This window comes from Lepisosteus platostomus, chromosome 21 (genome assembly GCF_059453375.1).
Source record: "Lepisosteus platostomus isolate fLepPlt1 chromosome 21, fLepPlt1.hap1, whole genome shotgun sequence".
Taxonomy (NCBI): Eukaryota; Metazoa; Chordata; class Actinopteri; order Semionotiformes; family Lepisosteidae; genus Lepisosteus; species Lepisosteus platostomus.
The window spans coordinates 5,975,494-6,003,434 of NC_142631.1; the positions used below are offsets into that span (position 1 = coordinate 5,975,494).

Sequence of the window (27,941 nt, forward strand, 5' to 3'; positions counted from 1 at the left end):
ATAGTGTGTATAAAATGCTTACAATTTCTATTTTCCCTTTATTGGCACCTGCATGTAAGCTAATCAGTGCATTAGTATGTGTAATTACATTATAAATTTCCTAGTAATTGAGCACTAATTTAAGATCATAACAAACCTGCTGAACGTAATACAAGGCTACACAGTAAAGGCTGTATGGAACAAAAAACCCTTCATTTATTAATACAAACTACCTCATTGCAGGTACAATACAGATTCATGTAAGCTGAACAGATAAAGATGCCACCAAGTTTCTCTTGCTAGGAAACAACAGAACAGCAGACTTCGTGAAATCAATGAGAAAAATGAGCCAATGGATACATATTCATTGACTCATAGATACATTACTTGATACGTTCTCTTGTGATATTTTTGCTAGACAGTAAAGATATGAGCAATATAGTTCTTTCAGCACAATCCAACCTAACAAAGACAGATATGCACAGATATATCAACACCAACAGTAATGTGATACAAGAACATAAACAAAGAAATGAAAAAGAAAGTTAACCCCATACAATGCTAGACTAGCCCCCCTTAAACTTTTATAGCATCATATACTGTAGCAAAGTACATCCAGAAGAGTTGATTGTGATGATATAAAATGCCCATGCAGAAGAAAGTAAGAAAAACAGATCCACATATTACACGCAAAGACGTAGTCCTTAACAGTTTGCTTCCAACAGTCATTGCCTTCATTTCTTTAGTTGATGTTTTTATTTGCTGTCAAAAAAGAATGCAATGATATTGATAATGTTCTTAACTGTGTTTACCTCTTAGTGCAGATCCAGGTGCCCCTTCCCTCTGCAATCTATGAACATGATATTCCAGTTCATAATGGGCCTACATGGTTATGCACAAAGCACTAGGATAGATGTAGAGGTAATGCTTCATAAACACAGTCATAATAATTTATTTCATAAGTATTTTTTTTTAAAAAGGCTTGACCTTTTGGCAGCTGTCCTTAACTATATTTTGTTTTCTAAATAGATGCCACTATTGTTATCTCCTTTACAGCATTTGTTTCCACCACATTTAGCATCATTTGATGTAAGGAAGGTCTTTGGATATGACTACAGCTCATCAGACCTGATGACATGGAACAAGGTGACATTGTAGAGAACTTGGTGTCCGTTGTTCCATGCATACAGGGCTCTGTCCTTGGGATTGTAGTCCAGCATGGAGATATGAGAGTATTTGTTTTGGAAAGGGATATCAATATACTCATAGGTGGAGGAGTTGGTGTGAAAGGCATAGTAGACCTTTGTTCCTCCAGAGTAACCATTGGTGACATACAGCGTACCACAAATCATAAAAGCTTCCCCAGCACTCCTCTTGGGGTGGTTGGTTGTCCAGCTCTTCAGAATCTGAAGAGTATTGGGGTCCAGTTTGCTGATCACAATGTTTCCGGCATTCTGATTGGTGGCATAAACAGCCCACAATCCCCCCTCATCCACCATGAGATCAATGTCTGAGTGGCCTCCCCAGGCATAATGATACATGTTGTTGTAACCGGCGTAGTCCAGCTGGCGTGACTTGCTGATGGAGGAGGTCTTGAAGTCAAACTTGATAATGATGTGGCTCTGAAATTTGTTGAAGTAGATGGAGCCATTGTAGACCACCTGGCCCGTTCCAGACCAAGGATGAGGCAGGCGGTGAGAAGTAAAATTGTCTGAGGTCATGAAATCTGCCATAGATTTGTACTCCCTCACAAAGCGATTGTTGTGGTACCCATCCATGTACCAAACCTGCAAGGGACAAAGCATTTTACACCTAACCAGAGGCTTGATATTTTATTTTTACAGTTGTTTTCTGTCCTACAGTACAGTATATTAATGAGGTGTATTGTTGTGCAGATAAAATCAGTATATGGGTACATTTGCTTCTCAAATCGTAAACAGTTTTTTAGTTTTCCAATTAAATGTCCTGAAACGTTAAAATCTTCAGTCTTTAAAGCACCAGAAATACAAAAGTACATTGTTTTTGCTAATTGTTGAAGCACATTTCCAGGCAATTAAATAAAGAAGGGACCAAGGGTCTATCTGTAGTTTAATATTCCTATGTGTATTGTTAGTGTCCCTAAGTTTTTCTCAACATGAAAGCCTTCACTGCTTGTGGTTTTGGTTGTACTGTAATTGATCTGCTGCTGAAGAAGTCAGAAACCCCTTAAGCGAATGAATAATGTATTTGTGGTACAATTTAAGCAAATTAATTACCCCTTTATACAAATTGTTGCATTTTTGCTGGCTTTCACTTTTCCAATAGCTTTCTGTTGGAGCCACAGATGGGATCGGCAATGGTTTTGGGGAGTGTGGTGCCCATATACAACCAAGTAAAGCATCATGAGGGCTGCTTTCTGGGACTTGAGTTCTACCATAACCACCATAAAACATACCGTATGTACAGTAATAGTGGTTTACAGGTCTGAAAAAGCTCTGCTCTCCAAGCAGCTGGATTGGGAGTGGTTTTTATCCAAATAATTCTGAATCTTTTCCCCTTATGTGTATTTCCTACAGTGTCTTTTACACTGTATCTCTGCTCATGCATTGCTCTGGGAAAACTTGAGCCTGCTTTCAAAAAGCACAGAGCACATGAAAGGAAATTAAAGATTTATGTTTGGTTTTCTTGTGAGATTGGAGTGGCTCAGATTGGAGGAATAATTTGTTATGAGCTGCCCTGCTAATGCAGTGGGATGAACAGAAAAATCAAAATTGGCTCTGTGCGCCAAGAAGAATCCAAACAGCTTCCTCCACTTTAATGAGAAGCACATGTGCCTGCTTCAGCCCTTCATGTTGCAGGTTTTACACAAGGTTCTCTCTAAGCTAAGGATTTAATTTGAAACCATAGCTTGTTCTGAAGAGCTTCCTTTGAATCCAGAATATGAACTGCAGAGTCCTACATCTATTTTTTTTCTGTCACTGGCAACTGAAACTCTCTTGCCTGATTGACTGACCACTCAGAAATTTAGCGCTTGTATGTCCATCTGTCTATTTAACTCCATTTAGACAGGCCATTTGTAACATTCCAATTTAGTCAGACCCTGATTTGGCACTAAAGCTATCAATGATTTATTTTAAAAACCTTAGCTTTCTGTTCTTTTTGGAATTTATAGTATTTAAATGCATTTAAAAAACAAAAGATACTGTATACTGAATTGTATTTGTGTTGTATTTTTTGCTCTCTGTTTTTTCTGTGTAAGTAATAAAGTCATAATACATTAGTAATTTGTTTTTTAGATACACCCCAATGGAATTATCTAGTACTTATTAGTCACTCTTCAAAATGATATTATAAAACAGTCCTACTTAGAAAATGCAGAATACTTAATTTGTGGATAATATTCATTCAAGCAGTATTCTACTGATACTTAAAATAATCAAATACAAATTAGTCTCCATAGTAGATCCATATACTGTAGGTTGGTTATATGATTATGTGATATACATTCTACTACCCATTAATAGGAAATACCAAAAGCTGTTGACAGACTAAATTTTTTTATATCTGTAATAACAGCAGATTTACTCCAGCAATTTTAATTTTTAATGTATTTTTGTAACGTCATTTCAGTGTCCATTTAATTTAATCTGTATCTTGCGGACATGATAACTGGGAGATATAACTACAAACAGTGCTACAGTGGTGATATTTTTACTGTTTGTTTTCTCATCAGTAAAAATACAGAATATTTCACTCACCGAACTCCCTTGGAACAAAGCACAAAGTCTATTTACAGTATAACAGTTTCCTGATGTAGTGTCTCAGTCTAATAAGTCTGTTTAGGCTGTTTAAAATGCATGAGAGAGAAACTATGAACAGAAACATGTTGCTTGAACACTCACACTAACAAAACTTACCCTATTATCACCCTCCGGTGCCAAGGGGTCAGTCATCCAAGACCCAAATCTTGATCCAGATGCTCTTATAGTAACAGGTTCGCTTATTCCTGTCAATTTGCCGCAAGCTGCAAGTATGAAACAAAATTTTATCTTGCTTTTACAAAGGCATTTTGAACATAATATACATTGCACATCCATTTGTCTACTGTTCTACAGTATTTCCACAGATTGTTTTTATTTGGCCATTACGATTGTAACATACAGCATTAATTAAAGGTTTAATTATACAGTGTCTAAAATATTTAGTTACTTTCCTTAAGATCAAGAAACAAAAAATGATTAAATTGCCTTCTCAGAAATATCCTTTTTCATTTGGCTTTTCTGAATTGTTAAATTGTAATAGGTTTAATAGCTGGATAATAGCTGGATAGGTGGATAATACACTATCCATAGGAATACACCTGCACTGTACTGTAACTGCTTTCTTTGTGTGTTTTGTCTCTTACAAATTGTCTTACAAATAATAGCTGATGGCAGTGTTAGTGTAATTGTGTGTGTGTTTTATAATGTATATATACTTAAAAAAAACACAAGTTAGGAAAGCATTTGGGAATACGTGTAATTCAGCGTTTGGTAGAGAACAGACATGAACGTAGTTCTCACACTTGTCAGGAAACCTGTCCAGATTTTGAGAGCAGTTAACACAGCAGTTCTAAGCAGACGTGTTCATGCAGAACGGATGGAGTGTTTGGAATCATTGTCAGGGCCTTATTTAAACTGCCCAATTCCATGCTGTGATTTTATAGGGATAGAGTCTCCTTCTATGTGTGTTTTATTTTCCTTTTGTAACATTTCACAAGTCTAAGCTGTCTAAATCAACAGTACTGTAGTTTACTATTAGCAGAGGCAGCTGTAGTAATTATTGACCATTTTTTCAAATGGAAAAATAAACAATATTTGTTTTCTTAGTGCAAAGGCTACCTCTTGCATTTCTTATAAAAATAAAACTTACATTTTCATACAGATTCCATAGTAATACTTATATGTTATAAATACATAACATCGAGATGTTAATACTGAGATATGAAAAATATTTGAGATTACACGTTAATTGCTACACAATTAAACATATCTTAACCTGCTCTAAAAAAACAGAAGTATGATAATATGATGAGGATTATATTAATCACATATAAAATGTTGAATTAACCCCAAAACAACCTTTTTTCTTTAAGTCCATAATTAAGTGAATAATTAATTGTTCAAGCACCAAAAGCCTGGTATTACTGCTATTAAGTAAAACTAATGCTGGGCAAACATGCTCTGCCTTTCAGAATCTGTGATCAAATGCAGCCAAAATTACAATTGACATAATTTACAGTATACTGTACACTGCAGTGTGGACCGAAAAAAATACTTCTATATCTTGTGTTTTCTTACTTAACGTATCTGTTAGCATCTTTTAACTGCAAGGGAATTCTGTCACATACTGTAATAGCTCAATTTAACATTTTCATTTCTCTCAATAGCTTTGCTTTCTTGAAAACATTTTCTTGCCCTGTCCTTACACTCTCTGGAGTACGTCTCCGTCAGCCATATCAGTCTAACATTCTAACTGTTTTTGTCTCAAGTTTGTAATCCTCAGATAGACGTCAAGTGATTCACAATCTCTTCAAAGCCCCTGTGCCATGGAGCAACTCAACCCACTACTCTGCACAGCATTATTGTTGTAAGGACTGTCTGCCTCTCTGTGTACTGCCTTGAAGAATGTTTGATATTGATGAAACTTTGTAAAAGACAATTATGCATGTGCTAAAGATTCTCAGTCCCAGTTTAATGTGTTTTTCTCTCCTCACCACTAAATGCCTCCCATTTCTTTGTTCTTTTTTTAAGAAAGGCTATCAATACCAAACTACTTTTTAAAATAAAAATTAGAATTAGAGAGAACCTAAAAAATGTTTGCACTGTCCACGGTCACATAAATAATTATAAATGATTATTAATTACCAATTTTGATTATATTTGATAATATTTACTTTGGCATAATTGTAAACTGTGATGGACTTAAAATTAAATTAAGATTAGTTTTCAACTGGGCTGCCAAGTCAGCCAAGTCAGCCACAGATCACACCTATCCACATCATTCTCAGAACATTTTTTAAGTCTAATTGTCATGACTTTTAATATTGGTGCATTTAATTCTTTTTACTCTAGATAGTCCATGCATGCTACGGAAGGATACGATTTTACACAGTGCATATACTGTACACCTTCTGTCTTGATCAAAAGTCTGTCAGCAACCCAGTCTAATTGCATATTGTGAGCAAAATGCAGAATAAGGATATCACATGTGGTAATCTTGCTACAACTCTATATGAAGTAGCAGCACAAGTGTGAGTACAAGTGTACTATAGCCTTACATTTGCATCAATATTTCTTTTTATACCTAATAACCCTTTATCAGGGGTGGTGTTCAAATTATTCAGATAATTCTAATAAAAAATTTAGAAACATTTTTTAGGACCAATTGTTTTAGTTATTCAAATTCTATGGAATATCAGTATGTAAAATGCACTGATCACAAAAGGATGCCTAACCAGCAGCTGTCGTGTTAAAACTGAAAAGCTGTAATTGTTCAAGTAGGTACAGTAGCTGTGTCAGCATGCATAGGCTGCAAAGGAACAGTTAATGGGTTTATTCCATCCTGAACAGAAAAGAAAGGAAACACAACGTTTCAGCCATGGAGCCTTCTTCAGGTGTCTTCACACCTGAAGAAGGCTCCACGGCCGAAACATTGTGTTTCCTTTCTTTTCTTTTCAGCATGGAATAAAGCTGTAATTGTTATGTAATTTTAGATTTTAAGATGCTGAATGTCAGAGAGATCAAAACTGAGACTGATACAAAGACAAAGTATGTGCACAATTGTAAGAATGTGTTGCTTAAAAGTTACATCAGTCAATGTCATATGATTCTATTTCCCAGACCAGGAAATGAACAGGCATTTGTCCTGTTACTTTTTTTTACACCCAACGACTGGTTCCTTAATTTCAGATGTTGATCGTTTACTTCATCTATGATAAAAATGTGGGTCACACAAGTGAACTTTTTTCCCCAGAAAACTACTCCTTCTGTGCTTAGCAATCTGTCTGTAATCAAAGAGTAAAGTAGTGGTCTTTTATCAACATGGCTCTTTATTAAAAGTTTCTTTCATGATATTTATTCCTGTCACAATATAAGACCTAGACATCTATACTATTTGTGCTCACATAAGGCACAGCCAATGGGAAAACTGAAGATAAAATAAATAACGAGCTGCTCAAATATGAACTACCCCTGCAAAGCATAACCTTTCTATCTGTCTGATCTAATATCATATGTTATATGCATCACTTTATTTATCTTTGCAGAGAATATTCTGTGTATGGATTCAGGTTTTCAAGACCATATATTTTAATTTTATAGAGTATTTCGTGTGTATTATATAAGTAGAAGAAAATGCAATATCTCAAAATGACAAGATATTGATCTGGGACTCTAAAAAAGGCAGACCTTGGTTCTTGCCTCATTTGCAGTAGCTCTGGAGGGTTTCTGCTTTCTCACTGAGAGAAAAGGCATGCTCATTAATTATGACTAGAACAGTCCCAGGTGAGTGAAAGCTTGGCACCTTATAAAATGAGATATTAATGAGATAATTTTTCTGTCTGCCTACTTAAGTAAAAATAAAGAAGCTTGAGGACACACCTGTCAAAAGAACAGCTACTCTGTTTTAAATCTGTAAATCTGAGCAAAAATCTAAAAAACGATGCCATCTTAAAACAAATTATAAAAATATACACAACATGCTATTTCAAACATTATCCTATACGTAACATATTTGTTGCATGCAAACAATGACACTGGGTGAGCATTAATTGTAATTACATCTAAAATCCGTGAGTTAAAATCGCACTTCTCCTTTTGAAGATTATAGTAATTACATATTTAATTTCACATGTAACACACAGAAAATAGAATTTCTGTGTATTTTTCTGTTTTTGGTTAATTGCTTATGGAACAGAATTTATAATTCATACCTGCAATCCTCTCATGTATTTGTTTCATACTAAACAAAGAGTCAAAATAACTATATTAAGGAGTATATCATTTAAAATATTTTGGTAACAGTTAACAGTTTGTTGTTTGTTTTCAGGATCTAACCAAAATCTTGAAGTGAGAAGTGCAGCTAATAAAATATATGTACATACATTAATGGCAGATTACAATGACAATATCAACTGTATCGTATTTTATAGAAAGAATATTGCAAATGTGTTAAATTGTATATTTTGCAGCAGATGAGTGGAAGCAACACATTAATAAGTATGTCTCAGTAACTTTGCATAATTCAACCATATTTACTTTGTAGTATAGTTACAACATGTAGCTCTATAGTGTTTAACAGGCATCTGTCCTCCTGAGCAGTGTTAGCTGCAGACAATCCACTCACCCTTTGAGTGGCCAATGTGTTATTGTGTACTCTGAGCCTACCTAATTTTTGCATGCATGCACGGAGCCTTTCTTCAAGATTTGACACTCTGTTCTGAAGCTCCTCGTAGTCATAGGCTCCAATCTCCTCCTGAAGTTCGTTTAGAACTGACGTCAGATTCTGGACTTCCTCTTTAAATTGCAATACCAATTTTGCATCGGCTTTGTACTCCTCCAACACTGGTATCAAAGGCCTAAGTTCCTCCATTTTCGCTTTTATTGCCTGAAAGGTTAAAATAAGCTTGGTTCAGTGTCATGCGTGCAAAAATCTACAACACCCTGCCTTGCCCTATTCCTGTCTGTCTCCCTAAGGTGAATGCAGTGTGCCTAACACTCTGGGGAAACTTTAAGACCAGATATTGTATTATAAATAACAAGCAGTATTAAACAGTCTTCAGTACACCAAAAACAATTGGGAAAGCTCTTTATTTATCATATTTTAAAATGCAACATCTTAGGGTTACATGCTTCAAATCACATACAACAAAGTTTTTTTTCTTTGATTTTCTTTAGTAATCAAATATGCATTGACAAAGATTTAAATAAAAAATTAAATTAAAAAAGATAAAAATTATTAATGGAATGGATCTACAATTGCATGCAGGAAGAGCTCAGTTGTGGTCAGGTTCCTTAGTGTTAAAGGTGCTAATTTGAAATAAATTGCATGGTGCAAAAATTCTGTGGCCCAGTTCATGGTTACAATGGATTGACCTGCATCTTCAGTCACTGCAGCATTGATAAAATTTCTTAAAGTTAGCCCTGCAAGCAAGAAAATGAGATACTGTTGAAGGATCTAGCTCACTAACCTGTCTAATAAACATATATTGTACAGTAAATGCCAGTACATTCCCAGAAATGTATATCTGTTGACATTGTGTCATACCATCAACATAAGGATTGCGAGGCTTACAACATGCATATAAAACCATACATACAGTTTAAATATTGACTTGAAATGTGCAAAAAGATCATAAAGATTCTGTTGTCTTATTATGTGGTTAGAGAATGGACATTAACTCCAAAGAACATGGCTGCACCATGTGAAATTTCTATTAACTTCTTAACAGAATGCTGTCATTTTTTATTAAGCATCATGTTTTTACAATGACTTTTAAAACCATATTTTGTGAGCGCAAAAAAGAAGTTAAAGAACTACTGTTTTTGCACATTTCAATATTATCAAGCTCTCATGCAATTTGAACATTGAATAGCCAATTATAAGCCATCACATTACATCACCTAGAAAAATACATTTCTGTAATTTCTTTTATCAGATCAGAGTTATTTGTTGTAAATTTATGTTTTGGGATGACATAGGACAGGAGCATTTGGTATGGCAAGAATCAGAAAATCTTTATAGTTAAATGTTGGGTGTTTTTTCAATGCTCTACGAGAGTAATTCAGTTTCATCCAGGTTGAGAGCAGTCATGCTCTCTCTGTCCCATCTGTGGTTATCACAACCCATACCAGAAGAAGTGACTTCTGAAATTGGGTGTATGAGGGAATTTTACAAAGCTCTACAAGGATGAAAATGTCACCATTTGGTGAACATTTGTCTAAAATCATAAAGATAACTTCACATGCCTTTACACTCAAAATGTAAAGGTCTACAACATCTAGGTATGTTCTTTCTAAAACAAAAAAGACTGTAGGGAACACCAAAGTAACTTTAAACTTTGGAGTTACAGACTTTTTTTTTCCCAATGCTATGTAACAGTAGTATCTACTGAACATCCCAGCATACCCTAACCAAATTTCTTTAGAATTGATTGAAACAGGGGTTCCCTCTTAGGATTAAAAGACTTGTACATATAAAAGACCTGTAAGGCATTAGGAGAATGTTATATTTGCAACTATTACATCTCCTAGTTACAGTATGATTCCCATATGAAAAAGTCCTGTAGTGCTGCCAAAACTACAGTACTCTAAATCATATTCATTGCTGTGCCCAAAAGGATTTTGATATGTTGTTGCAAATAATTTTTAAATATAATAATGTTTTGTTAGGGGGCATGATCATTTTAGTTATAGCACAGTCCATATGAAAACCTGGAAAGAGCAAATGCATTTTTAAATGCTCTTTATTTATCATTATTATTGTCTTATTTTTCAAGCTATACACTGTTTATTTATACAAATGGGACTTAATAGTGGGACAGGAGCATTCCATAAAAGCTGCATATTGATTTTAAAACTTAGTACAGGAGTATATAAGCCCTTCATTGCAAAAAGGCTGCAATCTGATCAGGTATGTGTCAGCATTTTTATTCTTTTTTTTGTATTCTAGTTTTTTTTATGAGACAGAGTGCTATGCTGGATGGGCATTTCATAATAAATGCCATTTCATGCACCCTGGCTCACTGGCATTGTTTTTTAGTGAAAGACGTTAAAAAAGTGCAGGGAGAGGTTACAGGGGATCACATACCTTGTATTGCTTGGCGAGGTTCTGCTTGTGACTCTCCTCCACCTGCCTAAACTTCGTTTCTAAGCCTCGTATCTGTGTCTCCATTTTTTCTACATACTGTAGATCCCTCTGGGTCCGCCGGTCCAGGACCTCAATGGACTGTGTCATGTTTTGCACCTTGAAAGCACAAACAGAAGCTACTGTAAGAATGCAAATGCATTGATAATGTCAGAGGAATGCATGCATTTGGAACACTAAATGCACTTCTTTTGTGTACTGTATTTCTTTTAAAGCCATAATCTGGCTGAACTACATTTCTACCTTATTTTACCTGAGTCATGTTTTTATTTAAAAGATTTGTCATATGTCATCTACATCAGTGTAGTTATATTATATGTCTGACTTACTTCTAGTTTTAAATTTTGTCATTCTGCACCTCTTTACTCTTTTCTTTACACCTCTTTTATATATTTTTTTTACTTTTTCTTTACACTCAGTTCATTATTTGCCATGTTTATTAATGTTTCTAGCCTGTCCAAGCTATGATGAAGCTTTTTTGCAAGTATTTGGAGAAGGGAAAAAAATCAGGGGTTGCTATATTCTGAAGGCACTTTTTGGCCATTAGGAAGAACAATATGGTGAATTTCTAAAATGCTGCCACATGTCATTTTCTGTTATTCGCTACAAGGTCTTTCTTGTTCTGCTCATTAACTAACCTAAAGTCTAAACTGTTGAGAATCATACTTGATATCTATAATATTATGGTAATTTAAAAATGAATTAATATTTACTAAAAATAATTGAAATCTACATACTCTGTAATGTGTAATTCTAACACTTTAGGATTTGTATCGGAGTATTTGTAAAATATACTACTGCAGCTGAGTTTGTATCAAGTTCTTCTGTGTTCATTGTGCACAGACTTCTTGAACAAATAGAACAGCAACATATCTATTTTGGGGGGCATTTTAGATATTCTTTAGAATTGTATTTGCTGGTTACTGAAGGGAGTAATGTAATTCTATGTAAAAACTTCTCAAAACATATGTACTTTAATAAATAGTTTAGCTTCAGGGGAAAATAGAATCTAAAAAAATATTATGGTATTTTGTCACTTGCTACACTGAGCTGAATAATTGCTAGCAAATGAAACAGTAAAAAATATAACTTAAAAAACAGAGTGATCCTTACTTATCACCACAGATTCAATCAAAATGAAGCTGATGTTCCAGCTCATCATATTTTCATATTGTCTTAGTATAATAACAGAATCGGATGTAAGAAAGATTAAACTATCGTAGATGTTGTTTTAATCCATTTGTCTGACAGCTGTTAAAATGTTTTATTAATACTAGCTAAGTGAAATTCACACCAACATTATTTTTTATTCAAATTTACATACCAAAATATGCTGACTACTTTATTCTACTTAATTATATTTGCTACTTGAAACATAATTTGAAACTGGCTTAATTTCCTATGGTGAGACTTTGTATATAAAATTAATCTCTCGGATATACAGTCTTGTTGAAGGGCCAGAGAATGGACTTTTTAATTCAGAGAGATATGTTATATGTAAGGGGAAATTCAAGTAAATATCGTATAATGTAATTCAGTTGCAAATCCAGTTGTGTAAAATTATTGCCTCAATCTCACAGCTTTCCACTGGAGTTAATATAAAGAATGAAGAGAAGAGAAATTCCACACAAAAACCTGTTATTTTTTCATTCAATAGGACCCTTTCGTGAAGAGAGCAAAAGAAAAATAGGAAACAGACACTTCCCTTAATAACTTCTTTGTCTTTTTGAAGCTCCAAGACACAAAAACACATTAACCTCAAGTGTCTAGAAATGACAGAGAGTCCTTGTAAACATGATCAGGCTTCAAATGAGGTCATTGGTGGCTATAGCATTATTGATAGAAGTTGGACAGATGCACAATAAATGCTATCAATGCCTGCTTAAGCAAACTGGTTACTTTCAAGGGGACTTATTACATGCAACCACCCTCCCCCCTCAATCCCCCATGGGATACAGTATGGAGGTTGGCTTGGTTACTTTCTCCAGGAGCTGTCTCAGCTGCTTTGTCCTGGCGTCACGGGAACACATCGTTTGCTGTGGCGCTACCACTGTACAGATACATCTTCCCTCGCTGTCCTGCGCTGAGCTGTACACCTGCCAGGACTCCTCTGGATTGGCTGGCAGCACCTAGTGATAAATGTCCCACAAGGGAGGGGGAGACAGGAGTGGGTGGTACCACAGGTGAGGGCATGGAATGGTGTTCATCAGTACAGAGAAACGAAAGATAGTAAGGGAAATAGAAAGACAAAGCAGGAAAGCAAACAAAAACATCAAAGGAGTTCACGGGGGGTAAAAGGGGAGTAGAATAAGCATAAGAAAAAAAACAAGAAATTAAGAGGATGGTCAGGATAAACAACATTTATTTAGTAAGTTTCATGGTAGTAAATGTAACTCATCAGCTACAGCTTTTCTTATGTCTTCTCTGCCTCCATAAACTTTTGATTTTGGTTAATTTTGTGCAATGGTTCAATTGCAGCCCTCTGTTTGGACTGTTTAATCCTAAACTACAAGACCATTTATTCTTTAAATATACTTACATAACTTTTAGGAGAAGATCATCTACAGTATATAATATGTAAAAAACCATCTGGAGGCTTGAGCTCCATTGTATAAGATAAGATCACTTTGTTAGCCAAATACAATTTCTTGCATTAAGAATTTGTCTTTTTGCATACCCCAACTTGCTCTCCATGAGACACACAGGCATGGAGAGAGAAGCTTGGGGTCAGAGCACAGGGTCAGCCATTGTACAGCACCCCTGGAGCAGCTGGGGTTAAGGGCTTTGTTTAATCCTACAGAGCAGGGTTCCTCTGCTGGCTGCAGGACTTGAACCAGCAACCTTTCAGCCACAGGGGCAGATCCTTAGCCACAGAGCCACCGCTCCACCCCGGGTATGGCAGCCCTGACCCCTGATAATCAACTACAACAGAGTAAATTCTCTTCATGTTAAGACTGTAGTTTTCTAATATACTAGGATACTTACAGGTACCATTTATCTTAGCTAACATTTACACAACAGAATAAACAGTACTGTATTCCAGGGGAATACATGCCTATAGAAATTATTTTTTTTATGATCCATACAAATGGATCTTTTTAGAGTTCAATTCACTGCCACTCTGACAGAATCAATTAAAATGTAATCAGATGTATTCTTTCATCTTTTTTGTCATTTTTTCATCATTTCATTTTTTTCATATTCATAATCAAATGAACTTTAAAGAAGATCAATATACTGTATATGATTTAGGCAAGAAATGCCATATGAAGATCGTTTACACATTTTTTCATAAAATCCCAAACTAAATAAAAATAAAATAATTAAAACTTTAGATCTGAGAACATATTTACGATTATTGTGTAAAGCTTGTTTCAGACTGTGCTGAAAACATCAGTGGTATTCTTTGACACGAGGGAGTGAATACAGGGTGTGCACTTGGAGGGAACAGAACTATTCTTTCATAAGAAACACACATTTATGCCTTAAATCATTGGACATTCATGGATCCTGTTTTTGATTTTGCATTGAGCCCTAATGGATGGCTTAGTGGATAAAACAGTTTTAATGAGAGCAGAAACCCATACGTGTATATTCCACAGAAATGATTCTGTTAACAAAGAAGATGATGTAATGTTACAACTGCATCCTGACACACCAAAGCTTGATTTAGAATATATATCAAGGGATTTTGCAGTAATGGAAGCATAGACAGGGATTGAATTTAAGGTGGATCAATGAAATGAAGGACAATGGACATGAAAACATTTATTGATCTTTCATATTTCTATATATGCTTTTTAAGAATTTGTATCATAAGTAGTTGAGTTTTAGGCTCCTTTTACAGTATCTCTATAAAAGCATCAACATTCCCCTTTTTATCATTATATAAAAATGATGATGCCACAGAACTACAAATACACAACTTTAGTACAAACCATTAAAAAAATCTGATCTGTTGTATTACAGGACATGTAATTACAGTACATGTAGTTTACTGACTGAAAAAGACTGGTTAGACAAAATGAAATGGTGAGGCTTCTATTTGCCTTGGAGGAAAGACAGACATACTGAAGGAACCTTTAATAAAATAGTATTATATATCAAATTTATTTAACAACAATAGGCATCTGTAGACTATGATTGAAGTTCTCGTCAAAAAAATTATAGCAAAAATGTTTCAATGCCTTTTGATAGACTCATTTTAATTTTAAAATATTTCTTCTGTTTTCTTTAGGAAATTCTTTGTGATTTTTAAATCAAAAGCACATCCCCCCATAATGTCTTCAGAATAGTGCTATACACATAAGGCATTAGTGGAAGCATAACTGAGTTGGTTTTGTTGCTTCCTTTAAATCGAAAGACAATGACTAGTAGAGAAATTAGCACTAGGTGAATGAAAATATGCCCGTGGATCAACTGCTTTCCAGAATACTGACAGCAGATGTACAGTAACGGAACCTCAATTCTTCCTGAGGCAAAATTACAGATTAGAGTATTAAGTGTTCTAAATAAATTGTTGATCGCCGATTTAATCTGTATTGATGGTTTAGTCGATGTAAGGAGTTAAAAAGTAAGCGGACGACGACGGGTGTCTTACAAAATGACGTCGTACAAGGTAATGGCAAATTTAACACAGCACAACACGTAATTTGAAGAAAGTTACACAAAAAATGGAATGGGAACTATAGTGTTTAATCCACCTCGATCCATTTTAGACATTCCGCTATTGCGTGTTTTGATTACTCACTAAGGAAGTACATATTTGTGATTTTTGAACGGTTCACATTTTATTTGTAAATTGGTGCAATCGGCATCTGTTAAAAAAGAGTTATCTGATTAAGTGAATCTTAAGCATAAAACATTACGAAAGTGAAATATCTGTGAAATACACTGGTTGATAAATGGAATCCACAGCTTCTAAAAAACATTTGCAGCAGCGCAAAACGTTCACTAAATTTCCCTAGGGAAGTGTGCAGATTTCTTGATAGATTATTGAGATAGTGTGCAATATGAAATACAAAAAAGCATACAATTAACTCAAAACGGAATATATGATTAAAAAGAAGAGCGGCGTCTTTAAATCCTGCAAGCTGAAACCCTGTGGTTTAATGTGCCCTTGCTCAGCCTCTCTTAAAACGCAATCAATCTTTACGAGTACTGTAGGTGCCCTTTCTGTGCCCTTCTTACAACTACAGCGCGGGTCTATGGTGCGCTGCAGACTGAAACTGCAGCACACCGCGGTGCAAGCAAGCTACGAGAAAGCTGAAATAACAGATGACTGAACAAAAACTCTTGGAAATCCTACTAAATCTCAGTGTTCGCTCGAATTGATGTATATGGATTCCCTTTCCATTGATTAAAGAGGACTACGATGGGGAAAAAAATATTTTGTTAAATCCTCCAGCACATTGCATTAAAGTTACTGTGAAACGGGTCGTGCAAAAGAACAAAAAAAAGTTTAAAATGTTTTTCTCTTCCGCTCACCGTCTTTTATTATTACACATGCGCCGTTATAATTTAATTAAATCGTGGATTTTTGTGAGTGGAAGGCGGCATGCAAATATTCAATCTATACTTATTACAATTAGCTAATGCCTGACTTACTCCTGTGCTTCGGTCCAAGCTTCCCCCTGGCGCTGCCGTTAGCTTGGTGGTATTGAGCCCAACCAGGGATGGCAGGGTCTGCGACATCCAGTTGGTGATCATTGCCATGGTGCTGAGCACAACCCCAATTTTGAGTAAAGGCACCGACATCGCTGCTTTGTACGTCTCACAAAAACCTTCATTCTAAACATTCCAGCGAAAAACATTGTTGGCAATCCATCCTGCCTGTAAACGCTTGGTGCAACACCCGTGTGCCTGGCGTGGACGTTCTTGCCTTGGACATCGTTGATCAATGATGCGAAGGAGGTTTTTCTGTCTTTTCGAAGAGCAGCACTAGTGCTCTGTTATTGAGGTAACACTGAGATGCTGTTCTGCACCACCGCTACTGATTAAACAGAAATATAGCTGAGTATCTTCCTTCGCTCCTTTCCCTGCACTGGTCTAAAAGCTCTCACGCTAGCCCTTTCTTTTCAATTAAACCCTTGATCCGCCCCTGTCTAATACGCTGTTGAGAAAGTGTGAAAGTGACTACAGGCTGTTCGAAATGGATAAGGGGGAGGAGGTAAGGAGGATCTATGTAACGGAGCGCAATGTGATGTCAGGTTTGGTTTGCTTATGAGACGCCCTCCTGTTGCCACTGGGGAGCTGCTGCCTGTGCTTTTAAATTGGATTTTATTGCCTTGGATCCCTCTCCTGTGAATTACAAAGAGCACGCATGCCCACGTTGTAGTGCTTTGTTGGTTTCTAGATGCTAAGCGTTGAATTACTCCAAGTGAAAACCACATTTCATCCACTAGAAAATTGAACTGTTCATTTCAATAGCATAACCTATTCCAAATTCACCTACATTTTCACAGTCTCTACTGTTGCAGTAAAGTACGTTTAAACGCTAAAATATTTTCTTCACGAACTTAAATAAACACTAAACTCGAGCCATAAAGATTTGACGGAATCTCTGTTACGTTCTATTTATGTATCAATCACGTCTTTAAAATGAGAAAATGCGTTACAGATTATTTTCCTTTGTACTTACAAAATTTACAACCTTCAAATCTGCTTCTGGTTATTTTAATGTATGGAATTGCTGTGGCGACAGGTAATAAATTACTACCTTAATACCGAACCTTTGTGATCTGTTTCTCTGCTTCGCTGCGGTAGAGGACTTCTTATTATGCAATAGTTTGTAGACATTTGAAATGGAAGGATTCCGTCGCCCCCTTGTAGCAAACTGAGGTTATTGCAGAAGTATTCTCTGACTCATTCTCTGACTGTTGTCTGTCCCATATCCTAACATGAACTGTACTTGAAACAAAACAATTCAGGTTGATGGTCTGCATTCTTTAAACTTCGTGTATTTAAATTGATTTTGATCTGCATTCAAGTTTTGTTCTTGCTTTGTATTCTTGTAAGGAAAAATGCTCTTTACAAAATTTGTTGTAGGTACGTGTCGTGTATGTGTATTTCAGCATATGTATCTTTGCTGTTACTGTGCAACACTTTAACAAAAGAGAACATATCTACATATATAGAGTTTTTGTTTATCGACTAATGAAATAATTAATATTCAAAGAGTTCGGGTTATTTGTTTGGTTTGATGCCTATTCAAATTATTCAATGCAAGCCAGCCAAACCGAAGTCACTCTATTTCCATCGTATCGACCTCATGCTTGAGCACAATGTAAATAAAAATGTAGTATAAATTAAACATTATGAACACTGTTTAATGTTATTGTACATCTACTTACACAAAACCACCAAAATAATATTTCTAAAACGAGGATGGTGACGTTGGCCACCAGGAATTCGAAAAAACAAATATCCCAGTTACAGTAAAGATCTAGATCTCCTGACACTGTAGGTGTCATTATTCAACAATATCAACGATATAAATGCATTATACGTTTCTTTTGGCAAAAATGTAAAAATGGACATTCGCATTGTTCAACATACCTCTTTGTGGTCAATTTTATTATATTTAACCAAACTCATGTATCCTGGCATTTCGTAATCCAATGATTTGCGTTAGGTATAACATATTCTGCTAATTTTTTTATATCATACACTTTATGGAACCAGGGCTCCATAATCCTAGGCTCCACATTGTAGCATAGAAAGTAACGATAATATCTGAGATATTACTGGGTACTGGTGCCTTTAATAAAAGAAAAATGAGTACAGTACATACACTAGGCTGTATCCAGCAGAAACTAAAAAAGTAGGTCACATTAAATTATCTATTTATGTACAATTATTTATTTTATCCCTTAGGCATCTAATAGCATATCATTTGATTGTTATTTCTCTACCAATACATTTTTATTCCTAGCACAAAAGTTCCTTTTTTATGAGAAAGTAAAAATCATACAAGTAATCCTGCATTTATCATTGGGCCAATAATATATCACTAAGCTTCAAGTATTTTTTATGTTCTTGTAGATTAAATGAAAATCAAGCCCTGTAACAGAATTGGGACATTCTGAGGAGTCCCTGAAAAGTAACGTTTAATAAAATTCTCAGAACTAAAATTTCCAGTAAAACTAACATTGTATTAGTTTTCTTACATAGTGTTTAACACCCCTATGTGGTTTTAGGGTCTCTACTGTTCTGTAGACAGTTTTCATATTTTTTAGATTGAGCTATACATTCAGGATTATGACTTTTTGTCCTGCTCAGATATCTAGTTATAGTCTAGTTTTTGAATGTCTTGTATAGATAGATCTAATATAGTCTAGTTCTTGAATGGATATGACCTTCCAAGGCCATAGAGCAGTTGATACTCTATATGTTCAATAATTCTCAAAATTTGAACATATTAAATAAATGGAAAACACCCTGGTCCTGTAAGTAAGATGGAGGAGACACCCTGACTTGAACGCAGTCCTTAAGTTCAATAATGACTGAACACTTTTGCAGGTTAGTTTTAACAGGAAAGAAAAGTCTTGAGTTACATTAAAACATTGTGCACACTCCTCAATGATTAAGATTATTTGTTTGCATTTCTTGAAGGAATTCCACAATTTCAATAAGAAGCTGAAAGGCAGAACAATCATATTGATTATGGGGCTTAACAACAACAACAACATCAACAACAACAACAACAACAAAAGTGACATTGCATCCCACTTCGGAATTTGCGTTTCCCTTTATAAACACACATATATACAAGAAAGAAATAGTCTTTATGTGTACATTATTATAAAATGGCTTTTTCCAGAAAATGAGAAGGGTACACCCATCATTAGAAAGCCTCCTAACCTTGTGAAGACTGTTGTTACCATGAATCTCTCCAAGAAGCATAGACTGCAGAGTGGGATTGAGCGCAAACATCCACTCTCTCCTTAAATGGAATGTGTCTATTAAAGGGTAATGGAGAAAAGAACAATGCAAAGTAGCCATTCAGAAGAAACCTGCACATCACTGGGAGATGAGAAGAAACCAGAGCACTTGGAGAAAATGTACACAAACTACAGACAAGACTACATGACGAAGGAAAATAAAGGAATAAAATTGAATAAAACTTGTTTTTCTATTTTAATTTACAGCAAAATTCTGAAAAAGTGTTTTTCATGATGAGAAAGTAGAAAAAGTGTTTTAGTAAAGGAGCACCTCCACTTGACTGGTAGAGCTGTAGAACAGGATTAGGTGTATTGTTTGTCCTGTTAGTATATAATATTTGTGGTGTTCATTATAACCTACCTCTTTTTATTCTTATCTGTATTATAAGGAATGGGAGAAAAATGTGACAAACCTTTGATAAGTAGCACAAGTTTTGTAAATATTAAATCACTGCAGCAATTCAACAGTACCTCCAATTAAAGAGTCATTTTGAGTCTTCATAACTGCTCTGCAACAAAACTAAATCTATGTTTCCCAAATCCCTGTAATCAGAGGACAGCCAGGATTTCATCAGCCTTGATTTCAAATGACAGTAGCCAAAGCCTTTAAGTGCTCTTGCTTTCAGATGCACCTTAATAAAATCCTTGTGCTGCCAAAAACATCAAATGACCCATGACTATTATTTATTATTTTGTCAAATGCAGACTGATTTTGCTTTAAATGAACAATGTAATTTGCACATCAAAGTAAAATGATTTGATAAATAGCTACCTGTCTGCATTTGATTAATGACAGAGCATGGGGTGTTAAATTTTTAAACACCTCCCCTCAGATCCCATTGAAACAAACAGCACAAAGCCAGAAGAATTACAATTAACGGTCTTTGTTATGAAACTGATACCAAATAAACTTAATTCATATTTATATATTTATTTCTTTGCAGTACAAAAATAAAAACATAGAATTTACCCTCGAGGTACATAATTGTTTGTGATGATGGGAAGTATTTTAAAAGTGGACCTGTAAAAAAATGTTAATTGTAGGGAGCATGTCATACTGTATATGAAAGTGATGATAAAATACTTGAGATTCTGTACATTATTTAACCTCTTTTTGTTACTTACGGAATAACAGTGTTAATGGCTTTGAGACAAGGGATTTAAACTTCACTGAAATTTCTGGTATGTCTACATACCTGTGGTTTTCTACCAAGTATGATGATATTAATATCTGGGATAGAAATCATCTATTTATTCTGACAACAATCTACTTATTAGAGATAATTTGTTTTCAGTGATTTCAGACAATTCTCTTGCGTAAAGAGATGACACAAATGAATGAGAATTGCTATTGAAGACTGTAAGAAACAGTATTAGGTACTGTATCGCATACGGCCACCATTGCAGGTTGTTCTAGCCGGCTTACCAGCGCGGTGATGTCACTGCTCTTCCCTGTGAATAGCAGGGACTGCAGCCGTCGGGCTGACGGGAGATTTCCCTTTAGCTCAAGTGGCTGGGTCCCTGTTGAATGATGCTGGAGGCCCAGGTTCGAGTCCCCGACGGTGGGGGGACCAACCTGAGGCAGCAGCGGCGAGGGGGCATACTACCCCCGTGAACCCCAGATCGTTACAGTACCTTTATAGAAATCCATCAGGATTTCAGACTAAGTAATTAATTTGAAAGAAATGGCATCATTGCACCACTGAAAGGTTTTTACATCTTTTTAAATATATTGAGAGTATTTTAAGAGTAACACTAATATGAACTAATTGTGTATTCAGTACCACGTAATGAACATATACTGTACATATTCATGTTCATGAAACAGTTTTTTGGCCTTCCCCTAAAAAGAGTGGCTCGTTAATTCTGATATAAAAAAAAGAGCTTAAGTTTCATTATAAGCAGTGAGTATAATGTAGTTACTATTAAGATACCAAATACTGGGTGCCAGCACTTCAGATTCTGACAGATTTAATTGTAATGTGAATCAGCAGTAAATCTGTCAGAATCTGACAGTCTCAAAGCCTCCAAATAACAATATTTTTAGCAGAGGAGAAAAGAAGATTTCAAAATATTCTGGGGCTTTTAAAATGTATTTCTTCAGCAAAACAATGGTGTCAAAGAAAACTGTAAATTCATTTTTCCTGTGAAGATTTATTTTACAACAGTACAGCAAAAAATACTTTATTTTTCACTTCAATTAATATTAATTAATATTAACTCTAATTATGATGCAGTACTGTTTCCATCAATGTTTGGAAAATCAGCTTTCACAATTTGCTGTTTTAAGTAGGTCAGCTAAATGAAACGTTTCAAACAAGAAAAAATGGGTGGCTGTAAAAAATTACTAATTCCACATATTACTCCTATTATTTTCAACTGTCCTTTAATGAGGAGGTCTAAGATTGATCCCTCCTTTTAAATCCTTAACTTTAATGTGGTCTACTGGGAGAAGAAAGTCATGTCTCAACCTTACTTCTGCATTGAATTCTTTAAATTATTTTCTTTTTTTTTTTTTACTTTGACAGTTGTTTTGAAACAATGTTCAATAAATTAATGATTTTGTAAAAATATAAACCATATCATCTAGGGCAACAATTTGCTATAGGTGTCCAGTAATATACTGTACATGTAAAGAAATGTACAGTTCTAATTAGACTTACACTCTCATGTTTTTTTAAACATCTCTAAACTCATCTATTTGAATATTTTGATACCAATATAGTCTATTAAAAACATGCTATACTATTTATTTTGACTTTTGAGTTAATATCTAAAAACACAAACCCTGGTCAACAAAGTACTTTAAGCAGTTAAGTTATGTTGTAAGAATTAAACTTAAGTAAACTGTGAAGCAGACTAAAGCAGGCTAGGAATTAATTAAGAATAAATAGATTTTTTTTAAGATGATGATGATACTTATTTGCAACCAAACATCTAATCCATTGTGTAATTTGTCTACTATACATACAAACATACAGTAAATCAGTTCTGTTAGTTACAGTATACAGTATATGCTTAATATTGCTGCTTTCAGTTTACACATTGTAATTTAGATTAAGTCAAATAATGCATGCCTTTCTCAGGGGTTACAGGGGTTACAGTGACTAAATGCAAGTTAATCAATAGATAAGGACAGAGTGTTTTTTTTCTTTTGCCTAATAAATGCCTAAATGCTAGTATCAACTCAGCCATTTTAAGGTTTATAGTGTATTAATACAGAGTTGTTGCACAACACTACTTTACAGTGAAATTTGAATGTTACAGAACGATGTATTCTTGTAGTTAATTCACTCTTTGGGAGAAGATAAAAAAACATTATAGATTTTGGATTAAATACTTTTCAATTTGTTTAAAAAAACAGAAACAGCACATTCTTTCAAAAAGATATGGCCAGCAGCCATATCACTCTGCAGCTCACAACTGGCAACCCCCTGAAACTAAACAGGTGTGAGCCTGGTCAGTACCTGGATGGGAGACCCCCTGGGAAAAACTAAGGTTGCTGCTGGAAGAGGTGTTAGTGGGGCCACCAGGGGGCGCTCACCCTGCGGTCCATGTGGGTCCTAATGGCCCAGTATAGTGATGAGGACACTATACTGTAAACAGGTGCCGTCCTTCGGATGAGACGTAAAACCGAGGTGGTCATTAAAAATTCTAGGGCGTTTCTTGAAAAGAGTAGGGGTGTAACCCCGGTGTCCTGGGCAAATTTCCCATTGGCCCTTACCAATCATGGCCTCCTAATAATCCCCATCTATGAATTGCCTTCATCACTCTGCTCTCCTCCCCACTGATAGCTGGTGTGTGGTGAGCGTTCTGGCGCACTATGGCTGCCGTCGCATCATCCAGGTGGATGCTGCACATTGGTGGTGGTGGAGGGGAGTCCCCATTACTTGTGAAGTGCTTTGAGTGGAGTGTCCAGAAAAGCGCTATATAAGTGTAAACAATTATTATTATTATTATTATTATTATTATTATTATTATTATCATATGTTGTAAATATCTAGTGTTGAGACACTATGTTGTAGACTGTTTTACCTATAAACCAAACATACTGTATACTGTACATCTGTGACATTTTATACAGTAACTTTTCTTTGAACACATACATTTGGAATTGACTCAGCAATGTACATAGGCTTATTCATTCAGAGGTTACCAAGTTAGATGTATGACAACTTTATATAAGTGACTATTTTTTGTTTTAATCTATGACCAATAAAATAAACTTTTATACTGGAAAAATTACATGACACAGAATCTATTTGTATTCACAACAATGGTATATTTTTCAGCCATCTGAAATACTTACATTAAAGATAAGAACTGTTACTGTAGGGGTATTTGACAGATCTTTATAACTCTAAAAAATTCCCATTAGGAAATTAGTTTTTCTGTATAACCCAACTATATGGAACCCTGCAGATATGTATACATTTCAATGTCAATATACAACTGTACCACAAGGGCAATTTAAATGCCACCAGTTTTATCTGTGTATTGTGTGGAAGGATAGATACTGTAGCAGTTTGTATTGAGTATTATACATAAAGAACTGCTTGTTATGATTTAAAATACATCTAATTAACAACAAAATACATGTAATGGCTTCATATTCTTGTGTAGCTTTGAAATAATTTTGAAAAAAGCAAAATAACCTAACATTTGTACTGCTGAAGGATGTTTGTATGGAAAGTTTTAAATAACTTAGATTCACAAATACATGTGAATACAGCCTCATGAAGAGCTTTTAATTTAATGAAAGCAATATGAATGTGCTGTCAAGATTTATTAACTGTTTAATAATGTTGAGACAAAATTAAATATTTAGAAGTTCTTCATTCCTTTAAAATGTAACAATATATCAACGATGTATTTCTTAGATAAAATCAGATTAAATTCTAAAATATTCTTTATAATAGATAAAAACAGAACGTGAGGTGGCTGCTAATTATATTCAGATGCATTTTGCATTGCACTCTAGAGCATTTTAGTGCACCTAGATTTGTGATATGGTGACGTAAATAATGAGCCTAAGTAATAAATAATTAATTTAAATAATTCACTGGCATTCTTTGATTGCTTTTATCTGAAGTGTTGCTGTTTTGGTTACATAGGGTTATCTAATGTCTATTCTCTGAATCCGCTACTTGAACGTTTTTATCTTCAATTAGTGCAGTATTTGACACATTGAAAGGAGTAAATGTGTGAAACTATACTAGGGTTGAAAGAGACAAAAAACATTCAATTAAATAAAATTAAAGTGTTATTTTTGTGACTGTATTCGGGCAAATTATAAGGTAATTTTGTCCATGTATGAAAAACACTGAAAAATACTGATGCCGCCGTCACAAGATTCGCTCTGTAATCCCAAATTTACAGGACCATTTATTTAATAGTAACTATAAAGTATTAGTTTCCAATTTCAATTAAATGGACTAATTACTAGTGTAAAAAAACTTACAGAAATACAGAAACTGTTTTATTCTGAACGTTTAATCAGGAAAGTCAAGTTTCAGTGTTTTTACACGATGTCTATTTCTTTCTCGGTTCTTTCCCGGTTACTGCCCGCTCTGCGGTTGCTACAGTCCATTCAAACCATTAAGTAGGTTGCTGTAACAAAATCAGTCGGGCTAAAACTACACCAGTTCCTGAACTAGACTTTTAAATTGGTGGCTCCTTTTGACAAGGACTGAAGCCCGATTTTTATAATTCACTGACTTGTAACATACTGTAGTTTTGCATGTGTTCAGTTAGAGAAAGTTACGCAAGACAACAAATATGTAGTTATTCCATTATTGTTCTTATTTTACAAATACAGTTTACTTAAAAGCTGCACAGCAGTTCCAGCATGTAGTAGAGATTGCGGAGTTTCTTGCGCTCAATTTGCTACGGTAATTCAACACAAAAACGGATAACCTTTGTTTAATCCAGCATGCTGCCGAGCAGGTTTTTTTGACAAGTGTCACTTACAATACCATACAGTACATGCCAAATGCCAGCTGAACCTGAGTCCTTGCTGAACAGCACCCTCACCTTGCATGTTAACTAAATCGCTCCATTCCGGACGAAAGCAATATTTTTTCCCCGTCAACTCATGGTATGCATATTTAAAACGAATAAGCAATTCAAAGAGGGGCGGAGAAGTATTAGCTACGGCACCCTTAAGGTAAGAATTTGGTCTTTGCTCATCTTTTTTACAGAATGTACCGAAAATGAATACGGTAAAAGCTACGCATTCTTCTTATAAATAAGGTAAGCAATTAAGCAATACCAGAGATCCAATCTGGCAGAGATGTTTGGCTCTATTTAAAGCTGAACGACATAAGCAGGGGTATACACAGGAAAGATAAAACGTTTGTTATAAAATTCAGAACACAATGGCAGACGAATCATTATGTGGCAGACGGTTATTGGTCTGCCGTGTACTCGTACTAAAATAATTCAAGCTATGTTAGGATACTAACTACCATTCTCAATGCTTCAAGTAATTACATGAATAATAACTCGTTTTACACAAATTTAATACGTACAATAATATTTCGTATAATAAATGCATATACACATACTGAAACAGCAACGAATACTATTGGTTTGTATACAATTGCTTTCTAAATGCCTATTTCATGCAAGACCTGGCTTTTATAACAAGCTGTAACCATACATTTGTTGTAAAAACAAAACATTGATAGTTCTCTGAGACTTTTTACACCCATCAAAGATTATTTAAAATTAACCATATAAATAGCCCTTAACGACCCATTATACGAGCTGTCATTCTTACCTATTAAGTATAATTGTACCCTTTTTATTTTGACCTTCTTCAAACTTCAGAAGGTCTAACATGGTTGCTGCTTGGTTCGATTCAACTTCCACCCACTATCCTACGAGCACCCCCTTCAAAAGATAAATAAAAAATTGTATATTTTTTAAAAAAAATATTTGCCTATCTTTGTAAAGGCAAGTGCTATAGTAGCGACAATACTACCATCCCGTCGTCCTCCGGTCTGCAGACTGTAATGTACACATTGTCGGGATATAATCTTTGTACATTCGTCTGCTTTACTGCAAAATAAAACTAATCTTCCCAATAGTTTAGCGTTAGACGGATTTAGCTTTCGTAAATTAAGCTAATCAAGGTTTGTATAGCTTTAAATGGTGGAAAATGGCGTTTGTGAACCTACTTGGGTGAGTTCTGTGCCCATCAAGATGAGAAGGATAAGACTCAAAAGCTTGCTTGCGGTCTGCATTTCTTGCATCCGATGCCAGGACCAGCGCTTTCACATGCAGATCTTTCTGTTCCCCACACTATTTTCTTCTCCTTTCGACAGACCCTGTTTCTTGTTGCAGTCTTCTGTGCAGCCTTCAGCACCAAAATAAAGGAAAGCAAGAATTCTGGCTTGCGAAGCCGTCACTTTGCATATTTATTGTATCCCAGTTTCTCTGTGTGAGTATCTTTTTCTTCCTCTTTAATGGCTGCTTCTCCGTTTGCTAGACATTTGCAAAGAAGAAAATTCAATGGAGCACGAAATGATTATTCTTCTATTGCCAAAAGTTTGCTTCGGAAAGGGGGGCTGACAGAGAAGCAAGAGGAAAAAATTGAGAAAGCAGGAGCTAGCTACGGTTCTGAAACAGGATATGACATCAAACAGGCGTGGGAAATTCAAGTAGAACGAGAGAGAGGGGGCGAGGGAGTGGTGAATTTTTTAGTCTTTTCTTAATGACAGGTTTAATAATGTTGTTGACAACCTATGATTATATATATAGCGCGTCAAAATGCTATGCAAACCACAAAGGAGAGGTCGATAATTTTAAGTGCTGGAAAAGACACTGCTAGAGTTGCTATGGAGACTCAGTCTTTTCCCCTGAATTATCACGGTCCCCAAGCCAAGGAAAAAAGCCAAAATATTGACTTTATAATTTGAATAAAACTTCACTCAACCTATCTATGATACATTGTGTACAGTATATACTTGTATATACTGTATGTATGTGCTTGGTTAGAATATTTTAAAAATATTTATGTGCCTTTTTACACACCTTATAAATATATATGACTTATTGTCTTTGTTATAATATTGTTTACAAATCTTGTTTGAAATACAAAGATAATTCCACAAAATCACATAATGATGATAT

The 27,941-nt window shown here is 35.1% G+C and overlaps 1 protein-coding gene across 2 annotated transcripts; it reads right to left on the minus strand.

Annotated features, from left to right (window-relative positions):
• Positions 1-173: 173 nt before the first annotated feature.
• On the minus strand, positions 174-27,445 carry olfm1b (olfactomedin 1b). Of its 2 annotated transcripts, none has more exons than XM_088614608.1 (6): positions 26,987-27,445; positions 12,843-12,992; positions 10,807-10,962; positions 8,385-8,604; positions 3,876-3,982; positions 174-1,766 (listed from the first exon to the last, which is right to left on the minus strand). In XM_088614608.1, the coding sequence occupies exons 1-6, from the start codon at positions 27,059-27,061 to the stop codon at positions 1,092-1,094; spliced, it is 1,383 nt and encodes a 460-aa protein (XP_088470734.1). In that variant the 5' UTR covers positions 27,062-27,445; the 3' UTR covers positions 174-1,091. The 2 variants fall into 2 exon arrangements, with proteins under 2 accessions (XP_088470734.1, XP_088470733.1); XM_088614607.1 differs by lacking the exon at positions 26,987-27,445 and adding an exon at positions 16,471-17,281.
• Between the last annotated feature and the right edge of the window lie 496 nt (positions 27,446-27,941).

Excerpts from the sequence above, each read along its gene's own strand:
- olfm1b (XM_088614607.1), bottom strand. The coding sequence starts at position 16,620 with ATGTCGGTGCCTTTACTCAAAATTGGGGTTGTGCTCAGCACCATGGCA. Across the intron at positions 8,605-10,806 it reads ACCTCGCCAAGCAATACAAG|GCAATAAAAGCGAAAATGGA; the intron begins GTATGTGATCCC and ends TTAACCTTTCAG. Across the intron at positions 3,983-8,384 it reads TGCATGCATGCAAAAATTAG|CTTGCGGCAAATTGACAGGA; the intron begins GTAGGCTCAGAG and ends TCATACTTGCAG.